The 26758-nt window shown below is 52.2% G+C and overlaps 2 protein-coding genes across 2 annotated transcripts; both read left to right on the forward strand.

Moving 5' to 3' along the window:
• Nucleotides 1-2197: 2197 nt before the first annotated feature.
• Lman1l (lectin, mannose binding 1 like) lies at nt 2198-20450 on the forward strand. The gene is made up of 13 exons (XM_004672849.2): nt 2198-2372; nt 6120-6274; nt 6375-6482; nt 6582-6640; nt 8460-8559; nt 8916-9036; nt 12286-12341; nt 12983-13115; nt 13500-13651; nt 15640-15707; nt 17309-17432; nt 17978-18105; nt 20318-20450. The coding sequence occupies exons 1-13, from the start codon at nt 2198-2200 to the stop codon at nt 20448-20450; spliced, it is 1512 nt and encodes a 503-aa protein (XP_004672906.2).
• Nucleotides 20451-21478: 1028 nt separating this feature from the next.
• Cplx3 (complexin 3) lies at nt 21479-25999 on the forward strand. The gene is made up of 3 exons (XM_004672842.2): nt 21479-21722; nt 22869-22956; nt 24882-25999. The coding sequence occupies exons 1-3, from the start codon at nt 21559-21561 to the stop codon at nt 25104-25106; spliced, it is 477 nt and encodes a 158-aa protein (XP_004672899.1). The 5' UTR covers nt 21479-21558; the 3' UTR covers nt 25107-25999.
• The last annotated feature ends 759 nt before the right edge of the window (nt 26000-26758 follow it).

Raw genomic sequence — 26758 nt, forward strand, 5'->3', positions numbered from 1 at the left:
AGTTTAAGGCCATCCTGAGACTACACAGTGAATTCCAGGTCAGCCTGAGCTAGAGTGAGACACTTCCTTGGAAAACAAAAACAAAACAAAACAAAAAGACCAAATGACCAAAAACTGAGGTGGAAGGCGAGAATCAACCAGAAAAGTTGTCCTCTGACCCCACACAAGCACTGTGGCACATGCGCACACAGACACACACAAAGTTAGAGTATAATGAACCCACATTCTTACCATCTTCCTTCAACGTGGGTGAGTTCAAGGTCAGTCCTGTGGTATCTGTACCACTTCTCCCCAGGCTCTGAAATATTTTGGAGCAAATCCCAGACGTTACATGAATTCATCCATAAAACTTTAGTGTGTTTCTTCCAAAGACAAAAGGCTTAAAAACCATAACCACAATACCATATCACTCCTAAAATTTTAATTATAGTTCCTCAATATATTCAAGTACCCATTGTTCAAATGTTCCCGGTTGTCTCACTTGTTTCCAGTTGGATTGAAATTAAGCTCCAAATAAGATTTATTTTATTTATTCTCTCTCTGTTTTGTTTGTGGGGTGTTCTTTTCCTTTCCTTTTTTTTCGAGTTAGGGTCTCGCTCTAGCCCAGACTGACTTGGAACTCACTATGTAGTCTCAGGGTGGCCTTGAACTCACAGCAATCCTCCTACCTCTGCCTCCCGAGTGCTGGGATGAAAGATGTGTGCCACCATGCCTGGCTCTGTAGGGTTTTCTTTTGTGTGTGAGAGAGAGACAAAGTCTCACTGTGTAGCTCAGGATGGTCCAAGTCTGGTGCAGACTGGCTCTGAACTTGCAGCAATCCTCTTACCTCGGCCTCCCACCTGCAGGAATTACAGGTGTGAGCTGCCAGAACTAGCCAAATCTTGCATTTATTTGTTTTGTCTGTCTGTTCTCTTCTTCATTTGTTTATTGGTTGATTGAGACAGGGTCTTGCTATTTTGTCCTGGCCAGGTTGGGTCTAGCTATGTGTTAACCCGGCGGACCTCAACTCACAGCAGTCCTCCTGCCTCAGCCTTCTGAGTGATTAGATGTCAGGCATTCAAGGACACCAGGGTGCTGGCAAGATGAACTGTTGAGTATACAAGTGAGCAGAGTGTCACAGATGAGTGCAAAGGAGGCAAGGCTGGGGAGAGAGGTGGGGTGGATGGCCGCAGTGAGATGTCCATGTGCCGTTAAGAGGCAGAATGGGCTGGAGAGATGGCTTAGCAGTTAAGGCACTCGCCTGTGAAGGCTAAAGACCCATGTTCAAGTCTCCAGATCCCATGTAAGCTAGACACACAAAAGTGAGGCAAGCACAAGGTCTCACATGCCCACTAGGTGGCACAAGCGTATGGAGTTTGATGGCAGTGGCTGAGGCCCTGGTGCCCCAATTCTCTCTCTCAAAAAAAAAAAAAAAAGCCGGCGTGGTGGCACACACCTTTAACCCCAGTGCTTGGGAGGCAGAGGCAGAGGGATTGCTGTGAGTTCAAGGCCACCCTGAGAATACAGAATGAATTCCAGGTCAGCCAGGGGCTAGAGTGAGACCCTACCTCAAAAAAAAAAAAAAAAAAGGCAGAGGGCTGGAGAAATGGCTTAATGGTTAAGGTGTTTGCCTGAGAAGCCAAAGGACCCAGGTTTGGTTCCCCAGGACCCCCGTAAGCCAGATGTATAAGGGGGCACATGTGTCTGGAGTTTGTTTGCAGTGGCTGGAGGCTCTTGTGTGCCCATTCTCTCTTCCTGTCTCTCTTCTCTCTATCTCACTCTCTCTCGCTGCTTGCAAATAAACAAATAATTTTTTTAAAAAAAGATGCAAAATGCAGAGGGATGTCCTCCCAGCAGGGGGGAGAGGCTAGGGCTGCTGTCTGTGCCCGAGCAGCCCAGCCACCAGCTGCTGGAGGTGACAGACCAAGAACATGGCTGAAGCCCAGGAGCAGGGGCAGAGCTCAGGTTGGCCCAGGGCCCAGAGGCCAGACACCTCTTCAGGGAGGAGATGAGAGACAGGGTGGAGCAGGAGATGAGGTCTGAAAAGAACAGGATATGTACATGTGTTGGGGAAGGGGGGTGGGGACAGAGCCAAAAACCAGTCCTGGGAGTCTCGTCAGGTCCCCAGTATCACCTTGCCTGGCCCAGGCCCCGAAGCCCCTCCCTAGCCTGGCAGCCACGATCCAACCCTGGCACCGGTGGTCACAGCTCCTTCACAATGCTCTGGGCTCCGGGTCCATCTCGCTCACTCAGCCTTCTCCTCCTGCTCCTGGCCTCCCACAGGGCTGAAGGGGGCCCTCCTCCTCTCCGCAGGTTTGAGTACAAGCTCAGCTTCAAGGGAGCAAGGCTGGCGCTGCCTGGGGCTGGAATACCTTTCTGGAGTCTCCATGGAGGTGAGGGGCAGAGGTGCTTGGGTTGTCTCAGAGTGCTGCCAGGGCTGCCAATTGGGTCCACGGTGCCCGCCTCGGTGCGGGGGGCATGGGGGGATCCGTCAGTCCGCTCCCAGGCTCATCTCTTGCGTTAGTCACCACAACTACACTCTATTCAGCCATCTCCATTTCTCTTCTGTCCCTCCTCTGTCCCAGGGCTTCTCTCTTCCCTTGCATTTGTTTGCACAGCTCACCCCTTCCTCTGCCTCCTAAATCTGTGAACACGCGCACGCACGCTATGTTCAGACACAGAAACAAGGCACCTTGAACCAGCGCCTCTTGCTGGCTCCCTCCCGTGGGCTGTGCTTGTCTGTGAACACCAGGGCAGGGACGGTCACGTCCAGCCCTTCCCTGTCTGTGTCTCGGAGGGGGAAGTGGGCATGACAGCGCCTTGACCCACGGGTCATTGTCCAGGGTCTTCAAAGCCCACCCCTACGGTCTGTTTTCTGATCACTCTTGCTCACAAAAGAGTCTGAACCACACAATAGGCTGCCGCTTAATTGGGCGCAAGCAGAGTTAGGGTGGGACATGAAATGAGTCTAGGAATGTGGCTTATTTCCAAAATGTGGGATGAGGCTTGCCAAGCCATGAATTTGGTTCAGTCTCCTTGCTGGCAAAACAGACAGAAAGATTATAAGTTATATATTTCTGTTTGAGATGTAAGTTTTCAGAAATCGCATGAGGCCTGATAAGCCCTCCAGGAGGATAGGTGCGGTCAGCAAGCCCTCCTTCACAGAGGCCCAGCAGGTGAACGAAGGAGTGGACCAGCTCTTAGAGCACGCTGGGCGTTGTCCCAGGGCCAACAAGTACCAGGGCCATTAAGCAAGACCCTGTCTCAGCTGCTCTGGGCCTTGCTACATATGGAGTGTCACAGAGCATGTGGGGGAGCAGAGGGACATCTTAAGATGTAGCCTATTCATTCATTCGTTCTATATTTATTTACTTATTCTATTTTGTTGTTGTTGTTTGTTTTCCAAGGTAGGGTCTTGCTCTCACCCAGGCTGATCTAGAATTCACTGTGTAGTCTCAGGGTGGCCTCGAACTCACGGTGATCTTCTTACCTCTGCCACTCAAGTGCTGGGATTAAGGCGTGCGCCACCCCACCCAGCTTATTTATTTTTTAAATAATTTTATTTATTTACTTACAAGCAAAGAGAGGTAGAAGAGAGAGAGAGAATGGGTAAGTCAGGGCCTCCAGATGCAGGTGCCACTTTGTGCATCTGGCTCTACGTGGGTACTGGGGCATTGAACTCAGGTCATTGGGCTCTGCAGGTCTAAGAACCTTAACCACTGAGCAATCTCTCCAGCCCTTATTTATTTATTTATGAGCCAGAAGGAGGCAGACAGAGAATGCCTGTGGCAGGGCCTCTTGCCACTGCAAATGAACTCAGGATACATGTGCCACATAGTGCATCTGGCTTTATGTGGGGACTGGGGAATCGAACCCAGGCCACTGGGCTTTGCAAGCAAGTACCTTTAACCATTGAGCCATCTCCCCAGACCTCATCCTTTCTTTTATTACAGTGCTCCTCTGTGCCCAGCACAGATCCCTAGGGCTGAGTCAGGTTCCCAGCCTGCAGTGAGTTTCAGACACTCCACAGGGGTTGGATGCATAAACATAGTATAGTAGGTTGATAAGCCTTGCCTCCTATAAATCTTTCAGGGCTGGGTATGGTGGTACATGCCTATGATGCTGGCACTCAGGAATCTGAGGCAGGGGGATTGAGAGCTTGAGGCCAGCCTGGACTACATAGCAAAAAGCTATCTTAATCTTAAAAAAAAAAAAAAAAAAGCCAGGCGTGGTGGTACATGCCTTTAATCCCAGCACTGGGGAGGCAGAGGTAGGAGGATCACCATGAGTTCAAGGCTACCCTGAAAATACATAGTGAATTCCAGGTCAGCCTGGGCCAGAGTGAGACCCTACCTCAACCCCCCCGCCCCCCAAAAAGTTGTGTGACCAAAAAAAATAAATAAATAAAGTTGGGCTGGAGAAATGGGCTAGCGGTTAAGGCGCTTGCCTACAAAGCCAAAGGGCCCAAGTTCAATTCCCAGGACCCACGTAAGCTGGATACACAAGGGACACATGCATCTGGAGCTTGTCTGCAGTGGCTAAAGGCCCTGGCATGCCCATTCTCTGTCTCTCTTCTCCCTCTCTCTCTCTCTCTTTGCTTACAATTAACTAACTAACTAAATAAAAAATACTTATTTAAAGAAATGTTGGTGCCGGGTATGGTGGTGCACGCCTTTAATCCCAGCACTTGGGAGGCAGAGGTAGGAGGATCACCATCAGTTCAGGGCCACCCTGAGACTACATAGTGAATTCCAGGTCAGCCTGGGCTAGAGGGAGACCCTGCCTCAAAAAACTGAAAGAAAAAAACAAATTAATTAAAAAAAAAAAAAGGCCAGTCTGTTGGACTTGTTGGTCTGGGGCTGTAGCTCAGTCGGTAGAGTGCTTGTGTAGCATAAAGCCCTGGGTTCGAGCCCCCAGCAGTGTATCAAGTGGGCATGGGATGCATGCCGGTAATCCAAGTGCCAGAGGTGAAGACAGGAGCTCAAGCCATTCTAGGTTATATAGTGAGTGCCAAGGCCAACCCGGGCTACACGAGACCCTGGGGGAGGGGCTTCCCGTGGTGTCAGCTTCCAGGGCTCCTGGAACGTGGGGCCCTGCAGCGTCCTCACCCCACCACTGGCCTTTACAGAGCAAACAGGCCGGATTACCAGCCTCCAGGAAAGTCATGGCAGGGTCTGGGCCCTGGGCCAGGTTCCAGGCTGGCAGAACAGAGTGAGGACCCAGTGGAAGGGGGGCCTGTGATTCCCCCAGAGCCTGAAACATCTGTCTCGGTTTCAGTCCTTGTCCCCCCCACACCCACTACATAGAGTTCCTTCCCACCCACCAGCACCCTCATAATCCTTCACCCTGTACTCTCCTCGCCCTGTGGCCTTCAGTCCCTCTGCCTCATGTCTTCCTCACCCGGGCCAGCCCCAGGTCCCTCTGTTCCCCCTTTTGGCCACACTGGGATGTCCTCCAAGCCTTGGTCATGAGTCTCCAATGGTTGGTGTTGCAGTCCGGTTCGCATTGCTGGTAGAAATCACCCAACCAAGAGCAACTTCTGGGAAAAAGAGATTTATTTTGGCTTACAGGCTCAAGGGGAAGCGCCACGATGGCAGGGGAAAACGATGGCATGAGCAGAGGTGGACATCACCCCCTGGCCAACATAAAGTGGATCACAGCAACAGGAGGGTGTGCCAAACACTGGCAAGGGGAAACTGGCTTTAATACCCATAAGCCCGCCTCCAACAATACACACCCTCCAGGAGGCATTAATTCCCAAATATCCATCAGCTGGGAACCTAGCATTCACAACACCTATGTTTATGGGGGACACCTGAATCAAACCACCACAGTTGGTCTCTCTCAGGCGCAAATTCTCTCCTGAGAGCTGTGGCCGCAGATTTCTTCTTTTGCATTTCAGAACTGAATTCTGATCCACAGAATTCCTTAGCCCTTCCCGGTGCGTTTGTCTCAGTTTCCCTATCTGCCGAGTAGATTTCTGGCGAGGCTGACATGAGAAGTCAGTGGATGCTGCCCCCATGGCAGGTCTTAGTGTCGTTTCCTCTCCCTTAAGGGAGCCAACTTTGGTCCATGAGACAGAGAGATCGGTGGGAAGGGGGGAAGATCCAATGGACCATGAGCTGCTCTGCTCCACCCAGATGCCATCCCAGGCCTGGAGGAGGTGCAGCTGGTGCCGTCCATGAGGAACCGCAGAGGTGCTGTATGGAGCAAGGTCCCTGTCCCCTTCCCTGCGTGGGAGGTGGAGGTGCAGATGAGGGTGACTGGACCAGGTCGCCGGGGAGCCCAGGGCATGGTGAGTGGTCCTCACTCAAGTCTGTCAGAGGAGCCCTGATGGGCCCCCGGGTGCCAATGCTCCCCAAAGACCACTGAGCTGAGGGGCTGGGCACCTGCAGGCTGTGTGGTACACCCGGAACAGCGGCCGTGTCGGCCCCGTGCTGGAGGGGCCGGCCTCATGGGACGGCGTTGGGATCTTCTTCAACTCCTCAGCCCAGGATGGCCAGGCAAGCAGCAGCCTCCTACCCTCCCCCAGCTGACCGTGCCCTCGCCCTCCTCCCTGGACCAGACACTCAAGTTCAAGGTGATTGCCACCTTCCATGCAGAACAGCCCTGTCGTTCGTGTGCTGGCCAGCAACGGACACGACTCCCAGGAGCCGTTTGGGTAAGTGCCTGTGAGGACCCAGCACACCCCCGTTCCTGGGCTGGAGGGCTCAGTGGTCACTCCCCTGGACTACTGTCCAAGAAAGCCCATCCCTCCCGGAGCTACTGCCCCTGTTGGCCTCACTCTGAGCCCAAGCTGCCTCCTGCGACCTTTACACCTGTGCCTCAGGGCCAGAGAGTCCCTGCCTCTCTGGGGAGTAGCCCTACGGGTTCTCAAGTCGTTCGAGAATGACCCAGGCTGGGACTGCGCTGAGGGCTGGTAACCGTGGGTTGTAGCCGGGCGCGGTGGCGCATGCCTTTAATCCCAGCACTCGGGAGGCAGAGCTAGGAGGATCGCCGCGAGTTCGAGGCCGCCCTGAGAGTACGTGGTAAGCGTGGGTTGTTACAAGCTGAGGACGCTGAGGCCTAGAGAGGTGAATTGACCTGCCAAGGTCACACAGCAATGCCTGAAGAGAGTCCACGCCCTTCCTTGGCAATAGAGGCAAGTTGTCCCTTTCTCCCAGATGACGTGGCCTCTCTCTGTGGTCTTCTGTCCTTCCGCCTCTCCGTGGCTGGGCCGGTTTGTCAATGTGTCTCAGCAAACATCCCTCAGCCATTACAATTAGGATAATTGCTGACATTTATGGAGCTGGGCTCACTGCATGGCAGGCACGGAGCCCGGGCACTTGATGTTCATTGTCTCGTGAACTCTCGTAACACTGTTATGAGATAGTTGCAATTATTATGCTCATTTTAAAGACTGCAACACTTGGGCTTGGGAAGGGTGAGGGAACTTGCCCAAGGTCACATCGCCAAGCGCTGGCTGCTCGGGATGGGGTTTCTCCGGCTCTGTGCCGCCTCCCTCACGGCTGAGGGCGACAGCAACAGATGCCACGGTGTGAGATGCCCACTGTCTGAGTGTCCTTTGGGCCACAAGAACTCAGGCTCAAACCTCTGCTTCTGATTTCTTGGGCTTTCTGTGCCACCCTAACGGAAGGCAGGCAAGACAGCTTGTCTTTGGTTTTCAGGCTGCGTCTCATGCTGCCACACTTTGAGCTCTGGAGGGAGAGGAAAGGGACAAGCTGCCCTTAGAGGCATGGGAGCACTTGGAATTTGGGGGAAGGACAGGGCAAGAGGGGCAGTGAGCTGAGGGAGTGAATTGGGGGGGGTGGTAAAAGTTGGGAAACCAAAATAAGTAACTAAATAAAAAGCCAGGCATGATAGCACATGTGTCTAATCCCAGCACTCGGAAGGCAGAGGTAGGAGGATGGCTATGAGTTCAAGGCCAGCCTGGGACTGCAGAGAAATCCAGGTTAGCCTGGGCTACAGTGACACCCTACCTCAAAAAAAAAAAAAAAAAAGTTAGGAAACCATGGTTGGTCAGGCCTCTGTCACTCTGGGAAAGAGCCACAGAGAGGCCTCTGGCTCCTGTGAACTCCAAGTCCCAACACTCTACCAGGCAGCAAATTTTCCGATTCCTTTTCTTTCCAAAGAAGCAAATTACAGCAAATGACACTCCAACACTCAGGAGGCAGAGGTAGGAGGATCTCCATGAGTTCAAGGCTGCTCTGAGACTACATAGTGAATTCCAGGTCAGCCTGGACCAGAGAGAGACCCTACCCCAAAAAGAGAGAGAGAGAGAGAGAGAGAGAGAGAGAGAGAGAGAGAGAGAGAGAGAGAGAGAGTGAGTCTCCAGCTAGACAACAGAGACATTCCCAGGCCAGCTCACCCAGTGCGGATGGGGGTGGCACCACAGGTCTGGACAGAGTGGCTTCTAGGACTGTCCCCCTGGGCCAGGTCTTGGGTCCTATGTGGCCTAGGAGCATCCCAAGTGTCCACAGGGATAGAAGCAGTCAGCTGCTGGGCTCCTGCCACTGGGACTTTCGGAACCGGCCGTACCCTTTCCGAGCACGGATCATCTACTGGGGACAGCGGCTGCGTGTGAGTCACCCTGCCGCTTTCGTGGGGCCTCTGGTGGGGACACAAGGCTGCCATGTGGAGTCCTCAGGACCCCAACAGTTCTGTACATGGGCTTCCTGGCATGCACACACCAGTCCTGTGGGAGCCCTGGCACCTCCAGGTCAACACCTACATAGGGTCTCCCACCCATCACAAAATCCTAATGCCACCAGAACATGTCCACAAGCCTCACATGAGACCCACATGCAGGTCGCCTTCATGCCATTTTTATCTCAAGCCCTGCAGCTCTGCCCTCCTTTAGGACCAGGGAGCCAGTGAGTCAGACGGGGGACAGTCCCCCTGCTGAGGCAGGAGCTCACTCCCGCCGTGTCTCTCAGGTGTTCTTGAGTGATGGCCTTACTCCCAGTGACCCTGACACGCTCTGTATTGATGTGGGACCCCTGATTTTGGCCCCTGGAGGTTTCTTTGGGGTCTCGGCAGCCACCAGCAGCCTGGCAGGTAAGGATCACACCGAGCAGGTAAGAGAACAGGGCAGCGTTTGATGGCACATCCTTGGCACAGCTTCTAACCAGCTGTTGCAGTCAGGCTCCCATTGCCGGCAGAAATCACCAGGCCAAGAGCAGCTTTTGGGGGGGAGAAAGGGGGTTTATTTTGGCTTACAGATTCAAGGGGAAGCTCCATGATGGCAGGAAAATGATGGCATGAGCAGAGGGTGGACATCACCCCCTGGCAAACATCAGGCAGACAACAGGAACAGGAGAGTGTGCCAAACACTGTCAAGGGGAAACTGGCTATAACACCCATAAGCCCACCCCCCAACAATACACCACCTCCAGGAGACATTAATTCCCAAAGCTCCATCGGCTGGGAACCCAGCATTCAGAACACCTAAGTTTACGGGGATACCTGGATCAAACCACCAGACAATCCTTGGTTTGAGGTGACCATATCCTCACCATATGGCCTGAGCAAGTCAGACATCCTCTCTGGGCTTCTTGCTCAGGAGGTCACATCAGCCATGCAGCCGTGCAGGGTTATTGAAAGTCTCATGTGGGTGTCTGGGAGTGTAGCTCAGTTGGTAGAGCGCTTAACTGGCACACACAAAGCCCTGGGTTCAATTCCCCAGTGCCACATAAAACAGTGTGGTGGTACAGCCCCAGCACTAAAGAGGTGGCGGTCATCCTTGGCTACATAGCAAGTTTGAAGCTAGCCTGGGCTTCATAAAAAGAAAGAATCCAGGCATGCTGGCACTCATCTTTAACCCCAGTCCTTGGGAGGCAGAGTTAGGAGGATCACCATGAATTTGAGTCCAGCACAAGACTACATATTGAATTCCAGGTCAGCTTGGGCTAGAGGTGAGTCCTTACCTCAAAAAACAAAAACCAGGGCTAGAGAGATTGCTTAGTGGTTAAGGCACCTGCCTGCGAAGCCTAAGTATCTATATTCAACTCTCCAGATCCCACGTAAGCCAGACGCACAAAGGTGAGGCAAGCGCAAGGTTGCACATGGCCACTAGGTGGCGCAAGCGCCTGGAGTGGCTGAAACCCTGGTGTGCCAATTCTCTCTCTTCCTCTGTCTCGCTCTCTAAAATAAATTTAAAAAGAAAAAAAAAAAAAAAAGAAAGGAGGGGCAGCACATGGCTCAGCAGTTAAGGTGCTTGCTTGCAAAGTCTGACAATCCAAGTTCAGTTCCCGGGAACCCTCGTAAAACCAGATGCACAGAGTGGTACATACACCTACAGTTTGTTTTCAGCGGCAAGAGGCTCTGTCATGCCCATTCACTCTCTCTTCCCTTGCAAATAAATAAAAAAAAGTTTTAAAAAAATAAAGAAGAAGCTGGGTGTGGTGGCGCACGCCTTTAATCCCAGCACTCGGGAGGCAGAGGTAGGAGGATCACTGTGAGTTCGAGGCCACCCTGAGACTCCATAGTGAATTCCAGGTCAGCCTGGGGTGGAGTGAGACCCTACCTCGAAAAACCAAAACAATAAATAAATAATAATAATAATAAAAATAAAATAAAGAAGAAGAACTGGTCAGGCATGGTAGCACATGACTTTAATCCCAGCAGTTGGGAAGCAGAGGTAGGAGGATCACTGGGAGTTTGAGGCCACCCTGAGACTACAGTTAATTCTAGGTCATCCTAGGCCAGAGTGAAACCCTACCTCAAAAAACCAAAAAAAAAAAAAAGAAGAAGGAGAAGAAGAAGAGGAAGAGAAAGAAGAAAGGGAGGGGGAAAGAGGAGGGAGAAGAAATAAAGAAAAGAAAAAAGAGCCAGGTGTGGTGGCACATGCCTTTAATCTCAGCACTCAGGAGGCAGAGGTAGGAGGGATCGTCATGAGTTCGAGACCACCCCTGAGACTACATAGTGAATTCCAGGTCAGCCTGGACCAGAGTGATACCCTACCTCAAAAAAAAAAAAAAAACCAGGAAGGAAGGAGGGGCAAAAGAGCAAAAAAGTAAAGAAAATCTTAAATGAGATGAAACATAAGAAGACTTTATTCCGCTGACAGCCCCATAAATGACCCTTGCTGGACGCTGTGAGGCAGGTGGAAAGGACATTGAGAAGTACAGCAGAGGCGTGGATACAGTGAGAGCCCACGGAGGGTCTCCTAGCTGGAAGGCAGGTGCAACCAGTGTAGACTCCTTGAAGGTCAGAATTTGGACTTTAGGGCTGAAGAGATGGCTTAACAACAATAGGCGCTAGCTTACAAAGCCTAAGGACCTAGGTTCGATTCTCCAGGTCCCATGGAAGCCAGATGCACAAGGTGGCACTTGCATCTGGAGTTTGTTTGCAGTGGCTGGAGCTTCTGGCATACCCATTTTCTCTCTCTCAAATAAAAATAATTTGGTCTTTAGACTGGGTGCCGGAGAGCCATGGAAGGTTTCTGAGAGAGCGGTGGGACCAGAGCCACGCTGGGGAAGCAGCCCTTGTGTGCTTGCTGAGCCCTGCAGACCTGCCGTGTCGCATGGGCTCTGCATGGCTCAAGCCCTTGGAAATTTCAAGTCTTCAAGTTTCCGGCTCACGGGGAAGCAGTGGTGGGGGAGGGCTCTGACTAACTGTGTGTGGTTCAACGGTCATAGATCACACACCTTTGTCTGCCCTTCACACCTTTTCTTTTTTTACACAAGTTTTAAAATTTAAAAAAATATATTTTTTTGTTCATTTTTTATTTATTTATTTGAGAGTGACAGACACAGAGAGAAAGACAGATAGAGGGAGAGAGAGAGAATGGGCGTGCCAGGGCTTCCAGCCTCTGCAAACGAACTCCAGACGCGTGCGCCCCCTTGTGCATCTGGCTAATGTGGGACCTGGGGAACCGAGCCTGGAACCGGGGTCCTTAGGCTTCACAGGCAAGCGCTTAACCACTAAGCCATCTCTCCAGCCCAAAATTTTTATTTATTTACTAGTCAGGAAGAGAGGGAGAAGGACAGAGAGAGAATGGGCATGCATGCCAGGGCTTCTGCCCACTGCAAACGAACTCCAGATTCATGTGCCCCCCTCCCTTGTGCATCTGGCTTACATGGGTTCTGGGGAGTCGAAGTTGGGTCCTTTGGCTGTGCAGGCAAGCGCCTTAACGGCTAAGCCATCCCTCCAGCCCCCTTCACACCTTTTCTATGAAGCAAAAGGTCAGATTCATTGAGGTCTCTTGCCCACCCCTGGTGGAACCTGGCAGTGAGGCTAGAGCAACGGGTGTCCTGATGGAAGGAAGGAGGGCGCTAACCTCCCTTCACTTTGCCCCTCTTCCAGATAATCATGACGTCCTGTCCTTCCTGACCTTCAGTCTGAGGGAACCAAATCCAGAGGTGATGGCAGCCCTCACCACTTTGGGAGTCAGTCCAGGGACCCTGCACTCCTCAGATGCCTCCACCCACATCAGGACACCCTCAGACCTCCCGCTTCAGCCCTCAGTCCCACCTGCCCTCTGAACTCTGCTCCGGGCCAGACTCTCTCCTTTAGCCATGTTGGGGGCGGGTGGAAGGAGTGGAGAGGTGAGGTCTAAACCAGCCAAGGGTCCCGGGAAGGCTGACTGGCACAGATGAGCTTGAAGAAACAATGTGTCCAAAGGTCCAAAGTCACAGTAGGGAGGGAGGGACATAGAAATTGGTAATGGAGCTGGGCATGGTGGCGCACACCTTTAATCCCAGCACTTGGGAGGCAGAGGTAGGAAGATCACTATGAGTTCGAGGCCACCCTGAGACTACAGAGCGTATTCCAGGTCAGCCTGGGCTAGAGTGAGACCTTACCTCAAAACACCAAAAAAAGAAAGAAATTGGTAAATGGATGCAGGGTGGGGTGCAGGACTGTATCACTGCCCAAGTAGATGTCCCTAGAGTCATACTGCTTGGCTGCTTGTCACTGTAGAAGAATGACAGAAATAGACTGGGTTCCCCGGGGGACCTGGCGGGGAAAGGCTTGCCCTTGACCTTTGGTCTTCGTCCTCCAGTCTGCTCCCCAGCCCTTCCTGGAGAGAGAACAGCTCCGCTTGGCCAGAGAGCTGGAAGGGCTTCAGGCAAAGCTGGGCCTGGGCACCCAAAAGGACGTCGTTCCACAGCCAAATCCCAAAGACCAGGAGCAAGGTAGCAGCCCAGGGAGAGGCCAGATGGACTGTGGTCCATTTGAGTGACACAGGACACTCTGTCCTTAAAACCAGACGTCCACTAACCAGCCTCCAGCCATTGCAAACGAACTCCAGATGCACGCATCATCCTGTGCATCTGGCTCCAGATGGGCACTGGGGAATCGAACCCAGGTCCCTGGGCTTTGCAGGCAGGCACCTCAACCGCTGAGCCATCTCTCCAGCCCTGACATGCCTTTAATCCCAGGAGGCCAGTCCTAAGCAGAACCTGGGCCAGGTGTTCTGTTTTATCCCCAGCTAGACACATTTTCACACCTTCAAATGCCCCACCCCAAGACAGGCTATGCTGCTCCTGACGCTGCCCCAGCCTTGCTCGTGTCCGCAGGACAATGGCCCTTCAACCTGGAGGAGACACTAGGAAGGCAGAGCCTAATTCTGCAAGCCCTCCAGGCTCTCTCCAGGCAGCTGGCCCGGGCTGAGAAGCAATGGAAGGAGCAGCTGGAGTCCCAAGGCCAGATCAGACCTGAAGAAAGCTGGGTGAGTGACCCTGGGGGCGCTCCATGCTCCACCTGTGGGCCTCCGAGAACTGTGATACAGTCTGGAGCTAGCCTCCCCCACCGCCTGGAGCTAGAAGAGTGCAGGGTAAAAAGGCTGTGCAGGTCACATGGGGCCAGGTGCTATGCGGGAAGGCATCTCTGGGAAATGTCACATGGCTGCGCTGGGAAGAGGAGATGTCAGGTATCTGGAATCAGGTCTATAGACAAGTGACAGAAATAGACTAGGTGCTAAATTTGCATGTAGCTACACATGTGATTTGCATACAGCTTGCTTAATGCTCACTTGCACCAGAATCCTCATTTCAGCTCCATTGCCATCCTGGCTCCTTCCCCAGGGAGTCATGCCTCAGGACAGACTGATCCTTGGGGCCTAAGAACTAAATCCAACCAGGGTGTTAGCTAGTGAGTGGGCTGAGAGGGCCAGCCGCTCATACAGGCTTTCCTGGGCTCTGACAGCTCGAGGTTTTAATCTTTTGTTCTCAGGCCAGAGCAGCTTAGCTGGGCTGTTTGGAGTGGGACAGAGGGGAGGCGGCCCAGGCTCTAGGACCAGGCTTCTCTGGTTCTATGTCCAGGCCCTGAACTCCTCCATTTACCTCCAAGAGGGTCTGCTGCCTTTCCCAGCCACTCTGGAGGACCATGTGTTGGGTGTCAACCACTGCTGGCCTTCAGTTTGGATCACGTCTTAGAAGAAAGTTACAGAACAGGCTCGGCCTCTCCAAGGGGCATGGGACCACTTTTTGTTGCTGTTGATTTTGTTTTTTAAGGTAGGGTCTTGTTCTAGCCCAGGCTAGCCTGGAATTCACTATGGAGTCTCAGGGTGGCCTCAAACTCACAGTGATCCTCCTACCTCTGCCTCCCGAGTGCTGGGATTAAAGGCATGTGCCACCACGCCCAACAGGGTCACTTTTAAAAAGAATAGCATGGGGACTTCCCATTAAGATGGGGGCATAGGAACCACGCCAAAGCAGCCTAGGGGAGAAAAAGCCAAAAACAAAGAAGGAGGAGAAGGAGAAGAAGAAGAGGAGGAGGAGCAAGGGCTGGAGAGATGGCTTAGTGGTTAAGGCACATGCTTGCGAAGCCTAAGGATCCAGGTTCAATTCTCCAGGTCCCACATAAGCCAGATGCACACGGTGGCGCATGCATCTAGAGTTCATTAACAGTGCTGGAAGCCCTGGCGCACCCTTTCTCACGCTCTCTCTGTCTCTAATAAATAAATAAATCTTAAAAAAATAAAAAGACCAGCAAGCAGAGTGTGGTGGCACACACCTTTAATCCCAGCATTCAGGAGGCAGAGGTAGGAGAATCGCTGTGAGTTCAAGGCCACGCTGACACCATATAGTGAATTCCAGGTCAGCCTGAACTAAAGTGAGACCCTACCTCGAAAACCCAAAATAAATAAATAAAATAAAAATAGAAAAAGAAAAAGAAGAGTAAGGTGGAGCGATGTCTCAGTGGTTAAATGCACTCTCTCTTTACTTAACAAATAAAAATATATTTTAAAATATTTTATTTATTTGAGAGAGAGAGAGAGACAGAGAAAGAAAGCAGCAGACTATGGACAGCCAGGGCCTCCTGCCACTGCAAACAAACTCCAGATGCATGTACCACTTTGTGCACCTGGCTTTACATGGGTACTGGGAAATCAAACCTGGGCCAGTAGGCTTTAACCACTTAGCCATATCTCCAACCCCAATAAAAATATTTTTATTAAAAAAAAGAAAAGAGATTTTGAGAAAGCCAAGTGGGTCCCTATTGGGGGGAAACAGGCACTCTTGGGTTTGGGAATAGAGGACTCCAGAGACTCAGATGGCTAGGAGCCAGTGACCTCAATGGGTCCAAAAGGAGGAAAACTGTGGTCAACTAGTAGGGCCACTGGAAAGAAGGGTGTGTAGTATTCTTGGCTCAGGTGGGCCCCGAGGAGAGGGACACCGTGCCTTGGGCCCTAAACAAAAGCCAGCCCTCCTGCAGGACCCTGCCAAGGTCAGCACCCTGTTGTTCGGACAGCGGACTCTGCTCCAGGCCCTGCAAGAGCCGAGGTAAGAGACCTGGTAAGGGACAGGGCCTGGCAGAGGAAACAGTACCTCCTCTGCTACCTTCCTCTGCCTGAAGTTCCTTCCCGAGCCCCCTTCATTCCTTCCTGCATATCTGAGCCCCCAGGTCCCAGTTCAGAAATGCAAAGGGCTCAGAGTAGAGTGAGGAATACTAGGTTGAGCCAAATGTAATTGAAGCACGTTTTGAAAGTCCTAGTTCAAAAATATCTCCTGGAGCTGGGTGTGGTGGTGCATGCCTTTAATCCCAGCACTCGGGAGGCAGAGGTAGGAGGATCACTGAGAGTTTGAGGCCACCCTGAGACTACATAGTAAATTCCAGGTCAGCCTGGGCTACAGCAATACCCTACCTCGAAAAAAAAACTATTTATTTATGTATTTATTCACACACAAACAAAAGAGAGAAGAGAGACAAAGAGAAAGGGGGGCAGAAAGAGAAAGAGAGAATGGGCACACCAGGGCCTCCAGCCACTGCAAACAAACTCCAGATGCATGTGCCACTTTGTGAATCTGGCTTTATGTGGGTCCTGGAGAATGGAACCTGCATTCTTTGGCTTTGCAGGCAAGCTCCTTAACCATTAACCCATCTCTCCAGCCCCCAAGATCACTTTTTTTTTTTCAAGGCAGGGTCTCACTCTAGCTCAGGCTGACCTGGAATTCACTGTGTAGTCTCAGGGTGGCCTTGAACTCATGATGGTCCTCCTACCTCTGCCTCCTGAGTGCTGGTATTAAAGGTGTGTACACCACGCCTGGCCCCAAGATCACATTTTTAAATACTTTTACTTATTTATTTGAGGGGGAGAGAGAAAGAAAGACACAGAGTATAGGTGCACCAGGCCCTCTTGTCACTGCAAATGAACTTCAGATGCATGCACCACATCGTACATCTGCTTCACATGGGTACTGGGGAATTGAACCTGGGCTGGTAGTTTTGCATGCAAACACCTTTAACCACTGAGCCAAATCCCAACTCTTGAAAGGAGTATAACCAAGATGAGACTGGAGGAGTCAGTATCTGAGAGTCATTTTGCCTACCTCCTCCAGTCTCCCAGAATCTCACTCAAGAACATTCAGGTGTCTGGTACTCCCTGTATATCCCTGGGTGCCAGGAGAGCCCCCATGTACCATGACACCATGGCGCTGTGGCTGCATACCCCCTCCCCCATTTAGATGCCTGGAGGCAGTGAGAAGAGTCAGGGAACCTGAGGTGGAGATAGTTTTGGGGAGACCCTTGTCTGTGCTGAAGCTGTCACAGGATCTGGAGAGAAGGTTTGGGGGAATAAAATAAAAACAGCTGCCAAGAAGAGACTGTGACACCTGGTGTGGTGGTGTGTGCTTTAAATATCCCAGCACTCAGAAGACAGATGTAGGAGTATCACCATGAGTTCGAGGCCACCCTGAGACTACATAGTGAATTCCAGGTCAGCCTGGGCAAGAGTGAGACCCTGCCTAAAAAAAAAAGGGGGGGGAACTCTTTGAAAGGTGTTTGTTCCCCACCCATGTGCTATCCCTGGGGATTTGGGGAAATTGTCAAGTGATTTGGGTAAAGGATATGTCCCTTAGTTTCCATCCCCCACCCCCACCCCCAGGGATACAGCTGCCCGCATGGCCTCCAGAGCCCAGGTCTTCTACCTGCCTGTGGGTACCGAGCATCATTTCCATGAACTGGAACGGATCTTGAGCCTCCTGCAGAAGGATCTTAAGGGTCTGATGGTGAGGAAGAAGTAGTGGGGAACCTGAAGAGCCCATCCCTGAGGTCTGGGCTCTGCTACCCTTCTCCCAACACTTCTGAAGCCCCAGGGAGCCTCTCCCAGGGCACCTAGCAGGCATAGCCATGGACATAATATCTTCTCTACACCCTCCTTTTCTGTGGAAGATCTCACTGCCACCTGGTGACCCCTTGGCCCAACCCCATCAACGACTAGAGGGTGGGCTCTGTCTGAGATCACTCTGATTCAGGTGGGTTTCTGTTCCTCTTTGCTCTCCCTTACACTCACTCTATCTTCTGTGCTCTCTCTTGCTCTCTCTCTTTCATCTTTCCAGCCTTTGGCCACAGATGATCCCAGGCCCCACATCTTCCCAGCTGTTCCCACAGATGGAGTCCTGGATGCTGGGGTGGGGAGGCAGCTTTCTCTAGATGACAGCTTAGTTGTCTCAAGACTGCAGGAGATAAACAGGGAATGTGCACAATACAGATTCTCAGTCCCTTCCCTCCTGGCTTAGAAGGTGAGCCAGAAACTCATACTTTTTCCTTCCAGAAAGCGGCAGCCAAAGCCCCCCGCCCACCTGGCTGGCACCCGGGGGCCTCTGCATGCCTGAGGCCTGGCGTCTTCCTATTCTTCCTCCTCATCCAGACTGTAGGCTTGCTGTACTACTTGAACTTCAGGTGGGCCTTCCCCTGAGCAGGACTCCCATACCACCTGCGCTGTTTGCCTCTGGCATACAGCCCTTCAGCTTGAGAGAGGGAGACCCTGCAATGCAGAGGGGAGCTATCCAGAGGGCTAGGAGAACAACACAGACCAGGATATGTTCTTTCAACTGGCACCAACCACCTACTCAGACCTTAGCCTCATCTGGGCTTCTAGAGTGAGAAACTGACATGTAACTGATAGCCATACTTTATATGGGCAGGGCTACGATTGCAGGAATCTCTGGGATGTGTAGAAGTGTGGGAGGATCAAAGGATCCAGCTTGAGGAATCAGGCCATCGACCTGGAAGGGCCATCTGATTTGGCTTATCAAAGTGGCTAGGAGTTCTTCAGCCTGACAGGATAGGTAAGGGCACTGGCGCACAGGGAGCAGCATCAGAAAAGGCATGAGTATTGGCCAGCATGGTGGTGCACACCTTTAATCCCAGCACTTGGGAGGCAGAGGGTAGGAAGATCCCCGTGAGTTCGAGGCCACCCTGAGACTACAGAGTGAATTCCAAGTCAGCCTGGACCCTTTCTTTCTCTCTCTTTCTTTCTTTCTTTCTTTCTTTCCTTCCTTCCTTCCTTCCTTCCTTCCTTCCTTCCTTCCTTCCTTCCTTCCTTCCTTCTTTCTTTCTTTCTTTCTTTCTTTCTTTCTTTCTTTCTTTCTTTCCTTTGAGGTAGCGTCTCGCTCTAGCACAGGATGACCTGGAACTCACTATGTAGTCTCAGGATGGCCTCGAACTCGAACTCATGGTGATCCTCCTACCTCTGCCTCCCAAGTGCTGGGATTAAAGGTGTGCGCCATCACGCCTGGCTCTTTCTTTTTCTCGTTTTGTTTTATTTTGTGTTTTCAAAGTAGGGTCTTGCTCTAGCCCAGGCTGACCTCGTACTCACTCTGTAGTCCCAGTCTGTTCTCAAACTCACAGCAATCCTTCTACCTCCTATCTCAGCCTCCTGAGATCCGCTGCTGGGATTAAAGGCATTATCCACCATGCCTGGGGCTTCCTTATATGTTAATAAATAAATTTAAAAAATAAAATTGGGGGGTTTGGAGAGATGGCTTAGAGGTTAAGGCATGCCTGCAAAGCCAAAGGATCCCAGTTCGATTCCCCAGTACCCATGTAAGCCAGATGCACAAGGGGGCACATGCATCTGGAGTTCATTTGCAGTGGCTGGAAGCCCTAGCATGCCCATTTTCTTTCTCTCTCTCTCTCTCTCTCTCTCTCTCTCTCTTTCTCTCTCTCTTTCTCCCACTCACTCTGCCTCTTTCCCTCTCTCAAAAATAAATAAATAAAAATATTTTAAAAATAGAATAAAATGAAATTGGGGCTGGGGAGATGGCTCAGCAGTTAAGGGCACTTACTTGCAAAGCATGCCAGCCAGAAGCATGCATCTTGCAGCAGCAAGAGACCCTGGTGTGCCTACATGTACACACACACACACACATGCAAATAAATAAATACAAATTTTTTAAGTAATTAAAGCTGAGCGTGGTAGCACACGTCTTTAATCCCAGCACTTGGGAGGCAGAGGTAGGAGGATCGCCATGAGTTCAAGGCCACCCTGAGACTACATAGTGAATTCCAGGTCAGCCTGGGCTAGAGTGAGACCCTACCTCATAAAACCAAATAATAATAATAAAATAAAAATTAAAAATAATAGTAAGAACATAAAAAGGTAACAATTTATAAAGGGCAAAACCAATTTATAAAGTTGGGTGATGAAGCCCTGATGGTGCCTTTAATCCCAGCACTTAGAGGCTGATAGGAGGGGGATTTTGAGGTCTGGGCCAGCCTGGGCTACATAGTGAGACCTTGTGTGCAAAGATGGGGACACAAGGGAGAAATGAGTGCGATGGTGACACTGAGCCACCCAGATTTTTTTTTTTTTTTTTTTGAGGTAGGGTCTCACTCTAGCCCAGGCCGACCTGGAATTCACTGTGTAGTCTCAGGGTGGCCTCGAACTCATGGCAATCCTCCTACCTCTGCCTCCCACGTGCCGGGATTAAAGGCGTGTGCCACCACACCTGGCATCACCCAGATTCTTAAGTGCCACGGGGAAATGTGAAGTTTACATGGTGTGTCAAGAGAGCACTAAAAAGTCCTGGAGTAGGCGAGGCTGTGGGAGAGTAACTTCTGGGAGGCAAGTATTACTTTCAAATATCCAGAAGTGACCTCTCTCTGGCAGCAGACAAGAGCTGGACAGGAGGCTTCAGGAATGTCTATCCACAGGAAGCCTTCCTCTGGGGCCTGCACCGCACATCCCGAGGGCATTGGGGGTTCTGAGGAGGCAGCCGGTCTCCCCCAGCATGCAACCCTGACCCAGCCACACAAAGCCACTTCTCACTGGGAAGCAGGTGGGGGCCAGAAGGCTTGGCCCTTATCTCCCTCTGGCTGTCCAGCAACTGTCCATACCTTAATTTCCTGTGAGCCCCACCTATTAAAGGCGACTTACTTCTCACCATGCTTTGATATGCTTATTAACCTTCCAGCCTCGCAAGTCCGGGAGAACGGGCATCCACCTCCTCTGGGTAGGTACCAGGAGCAGTCTCCCAGCAGGCAAGGAGGCCACGGGTCTGCTTAACTGCCCAAGGACCGGACATCTTGCAGCCCTCCCTCCGGACGACTGAAGGAAAATACAGATAATCGTACAAAAACCCTGTCCCCAAACTCACCGAGAGCACGAAGTGATGTCTCCCAGGGTCCCTTCTGCTCCAGCTCTGCCATCACCCCTTCCCCAAACATCTCTCTCCCTCCCCACTCCCTGAGGCTCCCAGGGACAGCAGGGCATGGCACGTGACAGAGGAACTCTGAGAGGCGAACTCACCCAGCCGTAATTGGGATGTATGCTCCTGCTCTCGGGGTCTCCCCCCTCTAACCCACTTCCCAGCCTAGAGTACTTTGGGTAGAGTTGGCAGGTTGAGGGGGAAGGTGTGTGTGGGGGGGGAGATGGGGTTGGGGTCCAAGGTTGGGTGTTTTTGGCCTCTTGCTGGTACCTGGATCTCCCAGCTGAAATCCTGGCTGTCTTTGGCCCAGGAGTGGAGGAAGAAGTGGGAGGGTGGGAAGTAGGGATCAGGGTACAAATCCGCACAGCCCCTTTCTCCAGGGAGCTAACCCACCACCATCACCACCACCACCACCATCAGCAGCCCTGATCGGCTGTCAGCAGTGGCCAGCAGAGCTTGGCGCTAAAGGAGGCACGTGGGAGAGGAGGGAGCGAGGAGCGGGCACGTGGTCCAGGCTCCTCAGCCCCGTGCGCGCCCCCCGCCCCCCGTGAGGAGGGGTTTGGGGAGGCAGGGGCGGGCCGCGGGCGGCGCCAGGCGTGGGCAGCGGGGGCTGGCCACGGGAGCTGTCCGCGGGACCTAGTGCTGAAGTCGGCGCCGACGTGCCAGGCAGGCGCGCCCTGGTAGCCCCGGCGAGGCGAAGACCATGGCGTTCATGGTGAAGCATATGGTGGGCGGCCAGCTGAAGAATCTCACCGGGAGCCTGGGGGGCGGCGAGGACAAGGGGGACGGGGACAAGTCCGCCGCCGAAGCGCAGGGCATGAGCCGAGAGGAGTATGAAGAGTACCAGAAGCAACTGGTGGAGGAGAAGTGAGTGGGATCCCTCCCTGGCACCAGCGACCCCCGCGGTACCCATACGCACACACAGCAGCTGCACCTGTCCCCGATCCCTGAGCCAAAGCCCCTCTCCACACGCCCTAATCAACATGGAAAGAGGCTGGGACGGTGCCTCCCCCCTGGCTGCCCTGACAGCCACCCCCATCTGAAAGCCGGGACCCCGCTGCAGCTTCAGGCTCTGACCCAGAGGGAGTTGGGGGAAGGGCGATGGGTGCCTGGGAGGAGGAGGAGGAGGAGCTGGGGGAGGTGCACGTGCGTTTCTGATGGAATAGGTAATCCCTTAATCCGATCTGGCCCTAGCAGCCAGTCTTCCAACTGGGGTTCTGAGAAAAATCAGTACGGTGGGGTGGAGGGGGGCGTTCAGAGTCATGGAGGCAGATCCTGGGATGAGGGGAGGTGCTCGTAGACACTGAGACTACTTGTGTGCAGTAGTTTTAGGGACTTAGTACAGACGGAATGGAGTCAGTTGGAGTATGGACCCTGGGGTGAAGCTACTTGAGTCCAGAGACAAGTTACTTAACTTTTCCTTTCTTCTTCTGGAGATATATATATATACATATGCCTTTATAGGTGTGATGGTTGAATGACAATGCATGTAAACTGTTTAGTACAGCACCTGGCACGTGGCAAATCTTCATGACGTGTTAGCTATTGTAGTTTGATTTACTCTACTGGCGTCTTGATTTTCAAAGTCCCCCCCCCACCACCACCACTTTACAGAAGAGGAAAGTGACTTATCTAAACAGGTTGAGGAGCCATGAGATAACCCATGTTTTTCATGATTACTTCCCCCACCCACACCGCTTGTCAGACAGGGAAAGACAGACCTGAGTTGGTGATTGCAGAATGACCTGCAGGAGAGTCAGACAGACTGACAGTCCCTTCTGGCCAGATCTGTCCATTGGGGGAAGGGTACAAAGATGACAGAAGGCACCAGGATGGGTTGAAGGGCGAACACTGAGCCCATCAGTAGGAGGTTCTAGCTAGGCATAGGCCAACTGGGAGGTAGGGGACCTATGCAGCTGACTGCCAGGACTCTGGGATCCCTTTGGCCTTGCCCTCGAAGACCCTATCCCTTCTCTCAATCCTTGAGGTGACTCCATTCTGGTGTCCCCACAGGATGGAGCGGGATGCACAGTTCACCCAGAGGAAGGCAGAGCGGGCCACACTGCGGAGTCATTTCCGAGACAAATACCACCTGCCCAAGGTACGATGGTGAGGCGCAACTGGCACCCTGCGCACTGGGCTCTGGACTCCTTCACCCCTTCTTGGTGCTGCAACTCAGTCCACAAAACTCACAAGGTGTTTGGCTAGGTCCTTTCTTCCCTCATTCATTTGTTCATTCATTCACTCACCCACTCACGGTTAACTAGCGCCTGCCAAGGATCAGGACTGGAAGCTGAGGGAAAGCCCAGTCCTCCAGAGGCTATCAGATTTTTGTTTCTGGAGTCAGTTCTTCCGTCTTCCACCGTTCAGTTCACCATCTGGGGGTCAAGTGTGGCTCATAAAAGCACAGAGTGGTCAGAAAGCAGATGTTACACAGGAGCAAATGCGTATGGGGCTGTTGAGCACATGTGGAGGGCAGGCTGGGGGCAGGAGATGGCATTGCCTGTGTGATAGGTACTTAACCTTCATGGCGCCCAGTAATGTTGCTAGATAGCTGCCGTTTGCACATGATGTGCAAATGAGGAAAACGAGGCTGTGGGGATTAAAGGATGTGGCTAAGGTCATTTAGCCATCGAGTGAGAGAGCTCCGATCTGTGAATACAAAGTCTGTGCTATCTCTGTGCCCTCAGATTGCTTTCTATGGCACGGGGGTCTACCTGCAGACAGCAAAATACCCCCTTGGTTTATCTATGTCTCAGGAAGCCCCTGCCCCGGGCTTCTTGAGACACCATCGCATCAGATTTGCATGCAGTCATGCCACTCCTGAACAGAGGCTCAAGCCACCCCCACAACGTCAACCCTCATGTGTCCAGAACTGTGCTAGACTCTGAGGGGAGAATAGAAGTAAAGTGCCTCAGTGCTCCTGACCTTAAGCTGAAAGATTAAATATGTCAACATCACATTTACTCACTCACTAAGCGACTGCCGAGTCCCTGCCTGCCGCTGACTTCCCACAGGGCGTCCGTCTTTTAGAAGTCTCTCAAAGGGAAAAGCCAGTTCAGAAATGGCATCCCTGAAAATCCACCTAGGACGGGAGTGATTTCTCAAGTGCTTGCACTAAATGTACAAGAGGCACAACTCTGGCTATGAGGGAACTTTAAGTCTACTAGAAGAGACAAGACTTGGATGCAACTGTGTAGGACACAAGGTGGAAGACTCCCAGCACCCCCCTCCAGGGGGATACGCCTCCCATGGCTCCCAGTAGGTGCCATGCTGAACGAGAAAAGATGTTACAATCAGTGATATGGGACTGAATCTAGGTCCCCACTTCCTAGTTGCATGACCCTGCATAAGTTGCTTAAATTAATGTGTGTCTTCATTTCCTGATTTGTAAAGATAACAATACCTACTTCCTGGGCACTTTAAAAAATATTTTTATTTATTTGAGAGAGAGAGAGAGAGAGAGAAAATGGGCACACCAGGGCCTCCAGCCACTGCAAATGAACCCCAGACACATGTACTACCTTGTGCATCTGGCTTACGTGGGTCCTGGGGAATCGAAACTGGGTCCTCTGGCTTTGCAGGCAAATGCCCTTAACTGCTAAGCCATCTCTCCAGCCCCATGGCTGGGCACTTTTTATTGTGAAGATTAAAAGCACCCAGCTTGATGTTGTCCATAGACCAGGTGTTTATGATGACACTTGTCACTATTACTGCCTTTGTCACTCAGTAAGTGCCATTAGCCACAGTCAACAGAGGACTGAGCTGGCTATAACAGTGTGACTCCTAGGCCTGTCACCCTCATCTTAATATGTCGCATTTATCCTTCAGCATCTGAGTGGAGCAAGGCAGGGTAAGTACAAGTACAACGTCTCCATCCACATACACGGACCTGACTGGGATCTGAGGGCTCACCAGATGGGGCTCAGGAACCTGGGGACCTGGAACCCAGTTGGGTGGATCTTCTTGCCTGCCCTGCCCCTTTGGGCTCTCACAAACCTCCAACCCCACCCTTCTTCCCTTCAGAACGAGACAGATGAGAGTCAGATCCAGCTGGCAGGTGGAGATGTGGAGCTGCCTCGGGAGCTGGCCAAGATGATTGAGGAGGACACAGAGGAAGAGGAGGAGAAGGCCTCTGTGCTCGGGCAGCTGGCCAGCCTCCCTGGCTTAGACCTCGGCTCACTCAAGGACAAGGCCCAGTCCACACTGGGGGATATCAAGCAGTCAGCTGAAAAGTGCCATGTCATGTGACCACTTCCCCTGGGGCTGCCCCCCCCCCACACCCCGGATGGCCAGAGGGGTGAATGCATAGGAGGGCTAAGAGTGTGTCTCAACTTGCAGAGACCTCTACTCCACTTTGGACTTTGTTTCCCCTGCTCCCTCCCAGCCCCGGAGCATTCTCACCCATGCTCCTGCCTGCCTCTGGTCTCTCCCTTCCTGCTAGGAAACTTCCCATCCCTCCCTCTAGCTGTCAGGAGACCCATCTCTCCTCAGCCTGGAGAGGCTTCCCAAGATGATGGGATCAGGCCCAGAGCTCTCTGGATGTGGCCACTCATTCCAGCACATGGGAGCGCTCACGGAGGGACACCGAAGCCCTGACTCACTTGCCACAGATGTATCCATGCACACACACACACACACACACACACACACACACACCTGTCACAGACATATCCATACACACACAGATCCATATCCCCCGCTTGCCCAGCCCCTCCAGGCACCAACACTCAGATGATCTCAGAAGGGGCTTTGGTAGACCAGAAGGCTGTTCCAATCTCACCTCTGTTATCCTTGCAGCCACTCCTCTTTCGGGGCTTCATCTCATCACGATCTGGAAAATGGGGAATGGCCTGAATGATTTCTAAGATTCTTTCCCACTTGGCATCCTGGCCACTGGGAACAGAGCCTGTACCCCTTCTTGGGCAGGGCAGCAGCTGCAGCCACAGCCTCATGCAGCTGCCACTGTGGGCTCGGGAGCTGAGCAATGCTGTGGGAGAGGCGGAGTGCCAAGGATGGAGCTGGCACTGAACGGTAGCCCAAGCAGCTCCACTTAGTGTTCTCTGGGCCCAGGGCCCAGCCAATTTCTGTTCTGTTCCTTTAGAACTCTCTCTCTGGATTCCATAGTTGGAATTTCCTCTCTCCTAGTGCAGTAAAAAATAAATAATGAATAAAAGTTCCAAATGACGGAGGCTTCCTACTCACCTTGAGTCCTAAAGTACATAAGCGCCAAGCCTGCCCTTGTAGGGTGTCCTTTGTCCCCCTCACCTGCAGCTTCAGAGCTGGTGTGTCCAGCCCACAAGTGAAGGAGCAGAAGAACCTTCCGAGGACTCTCCCGCCCCGACCCAGTGTCAGCCACTGAGATGATGGTCCATTGCCACTCAGGGCCCTGGTGAGGGTGGGATTGGCATGGAAGGGGTAGCAGGTCTGGCCTGGGCCCACAGAGGGTCTAAGTTCCAGGCTTTGAGGAAGTCGTGGCAGCCTGTTGGATGGAAAGGTATATGGGAATGTGGGCCTCAGGGGCAGTTCCCAAACACCACAGGAAGTGCCATGGTGGCTCTGGCACCTGTCCTGTATATAGTTCCTCCTCACCTGGGAGGTGGAGGGTGTAATGGACAGAAGGTAAGGCCACTGTGCTTCGGCCTGGCTTGATTATGTGCCCTTGAGCCACTGACCATTTATTTTCTCTTTATTTATTTATTTATTTATTTACTTACTTATTTGGTTTTTCGAGGTAGGGTCTCACTCTAGCCCAGGCTGACCTGGAATTCACTATGGAGTCTCAGGGTGGCCTCAAACTCACGGCGATCCTCCTCCCTCTGCCTACCGAGTACTGGGATTAAAAGCGTGCGCCACCACACCCAGCTTTGTTTTTTTAAAAATATTTTATTTTTTATTTATTT

This window comes from Jaculus jaculus, chromosome 10 (genome assembly GCF_020740685.1).
Source record: "Jaculus jaculus isolate mJacJac1 chromosome 10, mJacJac1.mat.Y.cur, whole genome shotgun sequence".
NCBI classification, from domain to species: domain Eukaryota; kingdom Metazoa; phylum Chordata; class Mammalia; order Rodentia; family Dipodidae; genus Jaculus; species Jaculus jaculus.

Excerpts from the sequence above, each read along its gene's own strand:
- Cplx3 (XM_004672842.2), top strand. The coding sequence starts at position 21,559 with ATGGCGTTCATGGTGAAGCATATGGTGGGCGGCCAGCTGAAGAATCTC. Across the intron at positions 21,723-22,868 it reads AAGCAACTGGTGGAGGAGAA|GATGGAGCGGGATGCACAGT; the intron begins GTGAGTGGGATC and ends GTGTCCCCACAG. Across the intron at positions 22,957-24,881 it reads ACAAATACCACCTGCCCAAG|AACGAGACAGATGAGAGTCA; the intron begins GTACGATGGTGA and ends TCTTCCCTTCAG.
- Lman1l (XM_004672849.2), top strand. The coding sequence starts at position 2,198 with ATGCTCTGGGCTCCGGGTCCATCTCGCTCACTCAGCCTTCTCCTCCTG. Across the intron at positions 9,037-12,285 it reads AGCCACCAGCAGCCTGGCAG|ATAATCATGACGTCCTGTCC; the intron begins GTAAGGATCACA and ends CCCCTCTTCCAG. Across the intron at positions 12,342-12,982 it reads TGAGGGAACCAAATCCAGAG|TCTGCTCCCCAGCCCTTCCT; the intron begins GTGATGGCAGCC and ends TTCGTCCTCCAG.